This window comes from Pipistrellus hanaki (genome assembly GCF_964339955.1).
Source record: "Pipistrellus hanaki genome assembly, chromosome: 15".
NCBI lineage: Eukaryota > Metazoa > Chordata > Mammalia > Chiroptera > Vespertilionidae > Pipistrellus > Pipistrellus hanaki.
This window is the reverse complement of record NC_140517.1, coordinates 3004210-3014780: the sequence shown is the minus strand read 5'-3', so window position 1 is coordinate 3014780 and position 10571 is coordinate 3004210. Positions and strand designations below refer to the sequence as shown.

The following is a 10571-nucleotide window of genomic DNA, read 5'->3' as shown; positions in this document are numbered from 1 at the left end:
TGGCTGTCTCCTACACACCCTTTACTGGGAATTGAACCCGAAACCCCAGCATGTGCCCTTGATCTGGATTGAACCTGGGACCCTTCAGTCCTGAGCCGGACTGGCCAGGGCATCCTTTATTTTAATTGTTAATTTTTTAAATATATTTTTTATTGATTTCAGAGAGGAAGGAAGAGGGGGAGAGAGAGAGAGATAGAAGCATCAGTGATGAGAGAAGGATCGGCTGCCTCCTGCACGCCCTACACTGGGATCGAGCCCACCACCTGGGCATGTACCCTGAACAGGATTTGAACCCTGACCTCCTGGTTCAATAGATCAACACTCCACCACGGAGCCACGCAGGCCTGGCTGGGTGTCCTGTGTTTGATCTGATGACCCTCCCGCCCTGCACCAGTGGCCCGGCCACCTGGGCAGGAGGAAGACGTGGCCCGTCACCTGTGAGTCTTTGAAGCATCTTTGTGGCTTAGATACGTTACCCCAAACAGCGCAGAGACCTTTGCTTCGGTGTGAAAGGATTGATTATGTGTTCCCGCCGATCGGCAAGTGTTTCCAAATGAAAAGCCACTCCTGGAGGCCTGGTGTAGGTGCAGAAGCTACGGGGCAGTGCCCTGTGGGCCTAGCGTGGTGCTTCAGGTGCCAGCTTTGCCTGTTACCTGGACCCCGGAGCCACCTGCTTGACTCCAGGCAGCACCAGGGCCACCATCCTCTGGTTCATCCTCAGTGGCTCTTCCTCCATGGCTCATCCTCTGTGGCCTATCCTCCGTGGCCCATCCTTCGTGGCCCATCCCTGGTGGCGGTGCTGGCCTGGTTGCTGGGCTTCCTCATGTCCCCGGGGCAGATGCTAATTAATGGAGACAACTCACAGCTGATGAGCAGTCCCTCCTTCAGTGGTTACATCCCCCGCTCACTGTGCAGAGACGGCTTTCTAACCCAGTTCTTACTTCACTCGGAGCTTCATTTGTGTTTTGAATTGTTTGGGCCCTTGGCTCACTAGCCATTTTATTTTGTCTGTGTTGTTTTAGGTGCTGATGGATAATAAGTGAGTTTAATCTTAAAAAAAAATACTCAGCGATAATGAGCTGTTTGCTGTAAATGGATTTCTTATGCCTCAGCAGAATCTTCCTTTAAATAACGGGAAAATGGGTTCTGGCGGCTGTTTGGGGGGCCAGGATTGGTCCATGGAATGCACCAATCGTGACCCGCGTTCTCATACGTATTTACATACAGAACATGCGGAATGGGGACCTGCGATTTTAATGCTGAGATCAATTGACTCATCAAGATTTCCAATGCAGAAACTGTTCTCTTTCTTGCATGTTTTTAACACTGTAGAAACGTGGGGAAAGTGTGTGTGTGTGTGTGTGTGTGTGTGTGCACGTGCGCGTGCATGCACCCATTCATGTGCCTTTCCCCAAAAAAGATTTAAATTATTTGAAGCCATTTTATTGAGGGATGAGACATGCCAGAAAAAACTGCCTACTGCACCTATACATCTTGGTGGTTGGAAGATAAGCCTGCGTTTAGTTCTGGTCTCACCGAGAAGCCAGGCAGAGGCCTTGCTTAAGCGCAAACAAATACATCTTCCGGGGAAACCCTGTACAGGCATTTGTCCAGTGGACCCGAGGGCTCCTGTGCCTGTGGAGGTGCCCTGTGCGGGGTGCGGTGGTGTATCCGGGGGCCCTGGCAGCGCTCCGGAGCCATGAGGGTCTTTGGTGTGAATCCTGCTGTGCTCGTGGGCCCCTGACGTGAGAAAGGGCAGCATGCCAGTCCCTTCTGTGCAGGAGTCATGGGTTCAAGTCCGGGCTGAGAGCCCCCCCTGGAGAAAAGTGGTAGTGGGTTATTGAGAGGATTCATGAGGACATTGATTCTATTTCTGTGTTCTATTTATCCTCTTTTGCTCTCTCTCTCTCCCTCCCTCCCTTCCTTCCTCCCTCCTCTCCCTCTCCTCGGGGAAATTGGGCCTTCTGCTTTAAGTAATTACTAGCTGTGTTTACATCGGAGAATGGAGTGGATATACACATTTCACCCTGTGGAGACCAAACCTCTGTGCCATTGCATGCACGGAAGGCTGGAAATCATGCACTTGGTAAAAAGGAGGGCACCCTTTTCACCATTTAAAAAATCATGAAAATAATACAACTGCGGTGAATTGCGCCTGCGGGCTCCTTCCACCTGGCCGGGCCCGTCCCAGGATGTTGAAGGCAACCAGACCTGCCCACTTCCACCATCCGGACCTGAAAACCCATTTCTGCCCCGATCCCCTTCTTTACATTTTGATAACAGGTCCCCAGATATAAAGGGCTTATGTCTGCAATGCTGATACAGTCTTATTTGTGACGGCCTGAATGGGCCATTGTGCGAGGGAATTAAATAAAAATTGCTGTGTTCACGGGACCCCGCTTACTTCTTAAACCTCTTTGCACTTAATGTTACACCGAGAGCTTAAATATCACCCTTCTCTCCAGCGCCGATGGCTGGAGATAGGGCTTTAAACCCTGGAGATTTAAAAAAGAAAAAAAAGTCTTTGGTCTGATTATTTATTGATATTCACACCACACCCCGTTCGCTAGAAAATGGAATTTGAGTCCTGGGAATTGGATTCTTTTTCCTTTTAATTCACATCTTAACCTCCCCGCGCTGGGGACATCTGTTCTGGAGAAGGGAAGCGGTGAAATCCCCACAAGTTTTAAACATGTGTCAAGGTGTTTGTTTATTTGTTTGTTTGTTTGTTTGTTTGGGGGGACGACACTCCTTGCCTTCTAACCTCTGACAAAGGCCCCCGGCCGGTGTGGGAACGGTGTGGGGTCACCTCCCTTTGCGATCAGCCTCCATGAGAACCATGGAGGTCAAGTTCACGGAACCCTGTGCTTTGTTTTTCCCTCGGGAGCCAGCTGCCAGGGTCCTCCCCCCCCTTTCCCCCCCCTTCCCCCCCCCTGTCCCCCTCTAACCCCGGGGGCCCTTCCCAGGATACCCCCAGCGCCCTCTGCCGGGCCTCACACTAACCTCCCGCCGTCTGCTCTCTTCCAGTTCGGGAATAACCATAACTACATGAACATGGCCGAGGCCAGCAACGCGTTCTTTGCGGCCAGTGAGGTAGGTGCCCGCCTCCGTGTGTCTGTCCCCGGTCTGCGTGCCTCTTAGGCCACTGAGGAGGCTGGAGGGGGAGAGTAGGGAAGAGAGTGTACCCCTCTCTCCTGTGGCAGGGACAGAGGAGGAGAAATGAGAAAACCCTATCGGGAGACAAAAATAGCCTGGCACGTTCTTTTGGTTGATCTCTTCCCACCCAGCCCCACCTTTTCCCTCTGAGATTCCACAGTCCGCTCCATGCGTCTGTGTCTCTGGGTCTATTTTGTTCCATCCATTTATTTTCTTCATTAGATCCCACACGTGAGTGAGATCATGCGATACTTGTCTCTCTCTGACTGGCTTATTTTGCTTAGCGTAATACCCTTCAGGTCCCTCCAGGCCAGTGGGCCTCAACCTTCCTAATGCCGCGACCCTTTAATATTGTTCCTTATGTTGTGGTGACCCCCCCCCCCAACCATAAAACTATTTTCATTGCTACTTCATAAATGTAACGTGGCTACTGCTATGAATCGTGATGTGAATATCTGTGTGTTCCAATGGTCTTAGGCGGCCCATTTGGAAGGGGTTGCGTCCCACAGGTTGAGAACCACAGGAAGGTTGAGAACCACTGTTCTGTGCTGTCACAAAGGGTGAGAGGTCCTTTTTCACGGCTGCGTAGTATTCCAATGTGTACATGTACCCCAGCTTTTCATCCCCTCGTCTACTGATGGGCCGTTCCCAGATCTTAGCTATGCAAACGAGCCAAAACAGTGAGACTGGTCCACATGGAGCCACTTGGCAGCTGCTGCCATAAAAAGCCTTCAGCTTCCAAATGTCTTCAAATACAGGAGGCCCAACGAGCCTCACCACTCTCCTCATCCCCCCATCCTGGGAATGAAAATCATGGTGGCTTCCTCAGTCATCTTGGTCCAAGGAAGCAAATGGTGTGAATGCAGTGAACATGGAGACATCATCAGAAAAAAGTGGAGAATCCAGAGTTCAGGGCGATGGTAGACGAGACACTTTCTCCGGTGACCATCCTCTCTCTCCCCGAGGAGACAGCCTGGAGGAGGGAGCGGTGTCTGGCACTGGCTGCTGGGCGGTGGGTGACAGCGAGCACAGGCCCCATCTGTAAGGACAGCAAGATGCTTCGTTCTGTAGGTTTTTTTCCCCTCCGCTGGAATCAAACATTGACGAACACTTGGCTGGCAGCAGCTGTGCAGAGACAATTTAATTCCAGCTGTGATAATTCACCGTGTCAGGCAGTGGCTGTTATGTGTTGATACAACAGCTCTCCAGATTTGCATTTTTATCAAAAAGGAACAAATGCTTTGAACATTTCGGTGCAGATGGTATTTAAGCATGCACACACTCCTTAAAACGTGTTCAAGGTAAACACGGCGAAGGCAGTGGCTCTTAGAAGCCATCCTCCGATCTCGGTCGGAAGGCAGATTGTCCAAAATTCAGTAACACTTTGTTTTTTATTTTTGGTGTGTGGATGGTACGTGGTTGCTTTTATAACCTCAGATAACCAGTACGTCTTCGTTATGTTTTTCTCTAAGGAATGCTCAGCCCTGAATTGAATCTATCGCTTCTCTTTAAAAGCGGTGGAAGATTCTAGCATTTTCTTGGTTGTGCGCTGTAATAGAATTTTATCGTATGGTTTTATTAGGTTTACGATATAGTAAGTAGTGTGCTAAATTCTCCCTTAAAATTATCTTGTCCTTTATAAAATTATACGGTAAAGGTGTTATATTCGTATATATGACATCTCTGGATTCCTTAAGAAAAAGAAGAATGAAAACCTCCTTAATTTTGACTGCCTAGCGTATGATGTGCTTATGGGAGAGTTTAAGAGGCAATCTTATGCAATGATTTTTCAGAACATTTTCTTTTTCTTTGAACAAAAAAATAAAGCCCAAGTAAATCGTAACACACTACATTATAGCCTGAGCCTCATCTCCCAATCACTACATTAAAAGTAAATTTATTTGTTGTTGTTGTTTTTAACATTTTAATGGCGCAGACTAATTCAGGAAGCCTTTAGGTTTGGTGCAGTCAAGTCGAAATGGTGCCCCAAACCACCCCCCTTCACTTAGCGATTGCCCCGTAGCTGATACCCTGGGGAGCGGGATCCTCTGAGTTTGAAATTCACACATTGGCTGCGTGTTCTCTGTCTGCGCCATGATTACCCTGACCGTGTTGAAAGTCCTTTAAATATTTATTGAAATAATATTTCAAGCGTTAATTACAACGGTAATGAAAACAGCCAAATGCCACATATCAAGAACGAGTGTTTATCCATATTGTTAATGTGATATGTTAGATTTCATTAAGCAGTAATGGGGTAGCAAATGAGTCACAAATTACAGTTGCATCTGTTAGTGCACCGCGTCAGTGCCAACATAGCAGCCCCGGCTGCCATAGGCCGACACTCACCAGACAACCGCCCTCGCGGCCAGCACATCCATTGTGTTTGAGGATTCAGGGTACCATCCTCAGAAACCAGACTCTTTTTTGGGGGGGATGATGGGGGTCATTATTCAAATAAATATGTCAGAAAATCTAATAGTTGCATTCTAGCTTTCAAATGCGTTGCTAGGCAACCAAGTTCTGCATCTGTTGAGTCTACAAAGGACCGCGAGATGTCCGATGGTTTTGCCATGGGACCGACTCCCTTGTCTCGTGACCTGTTTACTTCCGGTGAGATTAGACATCCCAGCCGGCTGGTTCTGTACGCAGGGAAAGGGGTGCTTCCCCGCCACCCCCCTTCATTTTGTTTCTCTTTTCTCTCAAGAGGCTGTTAAGTTATATTATCAATTCCTGGTTTGAAGAATGGTGATTGCCAGCTCTAAATGAGTTCTCTTAACCAGTGAGGGCAGATTCGAATGATCTTGCATCAGCTCACTCTTCAAAAACGTTATTAGTAATAAACAGACTGTACATCTGGCCCTCTGAGCTGAGGATTAAAAAAAAAAAATCGGAGGGGCCTCGCATCCTTTTCACTGTAGCCAAAATAGCCTTCTAACCTGGACCACGCTCCTTACCCCCAACCCAAGTTCAAGTTTCAGAAAGGTGGCTAGTCCTGGTTTACATCAAAAGGCCCATAGCTGCCGAAACCGTTGTGGCTCAGTGGATAGAGCATCAGCCTGCGGACTGAAAGGTCCCAGGTTCGATTCTGGTCAAGGGCATGTACCTTGGTCGCGGGCACATCTGCAGTAGGGCGCATGCAGAAGGCAATGTTTCTCTCTCATGGATGTTTCTAACTCTCTCTCTCTCTCCCTTCCTCTCTATAAAAAAATCAATTAACAAATAATAAAAAATTAAAAAACCTTCATAGCAAAAAGCCAATAACTCCGTGTCTCTTAAGTAAAAGCACTGGAACATTCTAATAGATGCTCTGAAGATGGTCCTTAATGAAAACGTTGTATGACAAATCAGTAACAATTTCCATAGAAGCTTTTTCCCCCCACTGGGGAATATATCAACGAGGAAGTTGAAAAAAGCAAACCACAGATTTCATGTGACTTGTTTTACATGTTGTGACAGAGAGTGAGCACGTGTGATGCTCACTGCTGGGTTCGTGCGGCGTGTGGGTGCGTTTTACGAAGCATGTGGGTAATGGCGGGTTTGGCTGTTTCCCTAACATATCAATAAAGCGGCAGTTTGTTATATAGCCAAGCCTAATGCCGCTGCTGCTCCGACTAGCAACAGAGACAGATGCTGCTAATTAAGTACGCATTAAAAAACGGTTAATACGGATACTCTATTAAAACCATATGATAATGAGACTTAAATCTTTAATCGGAATGATCAGCAAAAACTTTCTGCGTGCAGAACTGTGCTTGAGACGTTTCCGCTGGAGAAGTAAATATTTGGCCTCGCCGCGGAGTTGTTTTCACACAAACACCTCGCTGCTGCTCTCCGGGGGGAAGCAAAGACACAGGAATGGCCGAAACCGGTGTGGCTCAGTGGATAGAGCGTCGGCCTGCGGACTGAGGGGTCCCGGGTTCGATTCCGGTCAGGGGCATGTACCTTGGTTGCGGGCACATCCCCGGTGGGGGGCGTGCAGGAGGCAGCTGGTTGATGTTTCTCTCTCACCGATGTTTCTAGCTGTCTATCCCTCTCTCTTCCTCTCTGTAAAAAATCAATAACAATATTTTTTAAAAATTTATTTAAAAAAAAAACAGACACAGGAACGGAGCGTGAAGTGTCTCTGAGTTCTGTTACCTTTTGTTTTGCAGACGTTCCACACGCCGAGTCTCGGGGACGAGGAGTTTGAGATCCCCCCCATCACGCCTCCGCCCGAGTCGGACCCCGCCCTGGGCCTCCCCGACGTGCTCCTGCCCTTCCAAGGCCTCAGCGACCCCGTGCCCGCCCAGGGCAGCGAGTTCGCGCCCCAGTTCCCGCCGCAGAGCCTGGACCTGCCGTCCATCACCATCTCCAGGAATCTCGGGGAACAGGACGGCGTGCTCCACAGCGGCGGGGCGCACATGGTAGGTAGCAAGCGGACCGCGTGGAAGCTTTTCCTCCTCTGAGCTGCTGGTGGGCTCTGACATCCGTGTTCTGTTTTCCGGGGCCGGGGGGGGCCGGGGACTGGGTTTCCTCCCGCCGATTCCAGATCGATCCCTGGTATTGGCAAGAGGGCGCGGGGTTGGCGGATAGTCACGTAGGAAAGAGGTTCATCCCACAAGGCCTTTCTGATCCGAAAGGATTATTTATTTATTTACTTAATTTTATTTTTTTAAAATATATTTTATTGATTTTTTGCAGAGAGGAAGGGAGAGGGATAAAAAGTTAGAAACATCGATGAGAGCCGAAACCGGTTTGGCTCAGTGGTAGAGCGTCGGTCTGCGGACTGAAAGGTCCCAGGTTCGATTCCGGTCAGGGGCATGTACCTTGGTTGCGGGCACATCCCCGGTAGGGGGTGTGCAAGAGGCAGCTGGTCGATGTTTCTCTCTCATTGATGTTTTTAGCGCTCTATCCCTCTCCTCCTCTCTGTAAAACATCAATAAAATATATTTAAAAAAAAAAAAAAGAAAAGAAACATCGATGAGAGAGGAACATCGACCAGCCGCCTCCTGCACGCTCCCTACCCGGGATGTGCCCGCAACCAGTGTACATGCCCCCGACCGGAATCGAACCTGGGACCTTTCAGTCCGAAGACCGACGCTCTATCCACTGAGCCAAACCGGTTTTGGCCAGAAAGGATTTTTTAAAAGTCAGGTTCATTGGTTTCGTAGTAAGCTGTCTTCCCAGGCCTTGGGTTGAGCAGACAGAGGGACTTGAGTTGCAAGGTTGCCCAGGTGAGAGTTTAGAAATGGCAGCCCTTACCAAGCGCCTAGGGCAGTGGTCGGCTTAGTCCACAGAGCCAAAATCAACAGTGCAACGATTGAAATGTCTTTGAGAGCCAAGTTGTTTAAACTTAAACTCTATAGGTAGGTGCATTGTTATTAACTTAATTAGGGTCCTCCTGAGCTGGCCTTCGCTGAAAGCTCAAGGGGCCAAAGAGCCGCCTGTGGCTCGCGAGCCGCAGTTGGCCGACCACTGGCCTGGGTCTTTTGCGTTCGGTGGGTTTATAACATCCCGTTTACGATACACGATCTGCTCCTACCTTAGGCGCAATATCCAACTGTGATACAGAGAAAGGGGGAAAGAATCACGGCTTACAACCAGCAGAGGAAAATATAGATCCGGTGATTGTGTGAAATATACCTAATGGCGTTATTTATTGTCATAAACATGGAATAAGGCACTCCAGAGAGCCAAGATTGCTAACGCAATCGTTTTGATTCTATTTTTTCTTAGTGAGCAATTACAGTCGGCGATCGCCAGAGGAAAATCTCAAGTATTTAAACGCTTCTGCTGGGATTTAATTTTTCCCCCCCACCATGGGATAGAAAGCATTTGTGCCTGTCTAGGTGAGGTACTAAGCAGGCACGTTCAAGCAAGATGAATCGTTTAGAAGGCCTTTTTCAAAAACCCTGATGCAGTGAAATAGACGTAGATGTGTTGGTATAACAAAGACACAGATCCTCTTGCCTGTTGACATATTTCTCTGCAAGCCAGGCCCATGGCCAGTGATGCTTACCGGGTTCTTGGTTAATTCCCCAGAGAACAACACACAATTGCAAAGTGCGGAGTGGATCAGGGTGCGGAGAACCAGCGTGCTCTCCGAAATATAAGATTACTTTTCCAATAGGATGGCGGCAGCATCTTTTTCTCTGCCTATGATCTTTTGTGCTTGAGCTGAATATCGGAGTTTATTTTTTTTAATTTTTACTTTTTTTTTGTCGGAAAAGAACACAGCCCACAGTCGGGAGAGGGTCATTAACTATTCATACACGTTCCCCGCCATCACAAAGAATTGTTTCCTGTGGACTTGCTGACATGTATGTCCCTTTGACCCAGGCAGGGAGGGTCCCGTCTCCTTCTCCACAGTCAGGCTTGCCGTGGTGAGCCTGGGAAGTGATAATAAAAATAAACAGGGTGTTGAGTCCTCAAGGGACTTAGCCGGGGCTCCCCATTATCCACAGATGCTCAGCGAGGCCCATTCAAGTCTCGGAAATAGTTCAAAGGCCCTATCATGCGTGCTACTGCGTGTACTTGATTCAATTGGCAAATATTTATTATTAATCATCGAAGAATATGCCTTTAAGTGAAACATCGGATGAATTATCTTCCCTTTAAGCTCCAAACCTGTTATTGCTGCTATAAAAAAAAAAAAAGGAAAAAAAAAAAGAACGTGTAAAGGAGGCATTTTGACTATGAAATTTCATTTCATGGTCAATCGCATTTGCCGCATTGAGAAGAACTAAAGATGGAATCATAAAATAATTATGATATTCGCATCCACTTCGAGAGCGATGCTTTGGCGGGCTGGCGTCGGGAGAGGGGACTCAATTTTTAATGCTGCTTTCCTGATGTATTGCCGATCACTAACGCAGCCGAATTAGCCCATTGATTTTTCATCGGCTAAGCACATTAGCTAAGTGTATGCGTGTCAGCGGACCTCGTCCCACCCGTCAGCGCCTTGCTGAAGTTTTGGATATTTATTTGGGCTGGAAACTAACTCATCTCGTTGAAAAGTGGCATAGAGTTTCACCTTGAAGAAATGGCAGTTTAGATCACAAATCTTGGGGGGAGGGGAGATCGGTGGAGTGAAATGTACCCAGACAAGACGATGATGCATACCCCGTGTCGCTGGCTTTGTTCTATGTATGACGTGACATGCTCACCTATAAAATGGAATCTGGAGTCGCTGGAGATTAAAAGTAGGTCGCGTCAAGGCTCCCCCGGCTCCCTCCGGGCACCTAGCTGGCCGGCGACATTATCACGGTCCGTGGCAGGGAGGTCATCGGGAACATGACACATCGTACCGCCTCCATCACGCATGCGGCGTCCCCGGGTGCATGGAAATCTCATGCCTGGTGCACGTTGGACGTGTTAGGGTCCCGGGGAAGGGGTGGAGGAAGACCATCCTACAGGAGGCATTTTTGTGCCGC

The 10571-nt window shown here is 48.4% G+C and overlaps 1 protein-coding gene across 4 annotated transcripts in view; it reads left to right on the top strand.

Moving 5' to 3' along the window:
* The window catches only part of TOX3 (TOX high mobility group box family member 3), an 85691-nt gene that overhangs the window by 55068 nt on the left and 20052 nt on the right, over positions 1-10571 (top strand). For 3 of the 4 annotated variants that reach the window (XM_084905508.1, XM_084905505.1, XM_084905507.1), the window contains exons 2-3: positions 3028-3093; positions 7311-7562. In XM_084905508.1, coding sequence (XP_084761634.1) covers positions 3028-3093; positions 7311-7562 — 318 coding nt within the window. The remainder of the gene's footprint in view (positions 1-3027; positions 3094-7310; positions 7563-10571) is intronic. The other variant, XM_084905506.1, reaches the window with a different exon arrangement.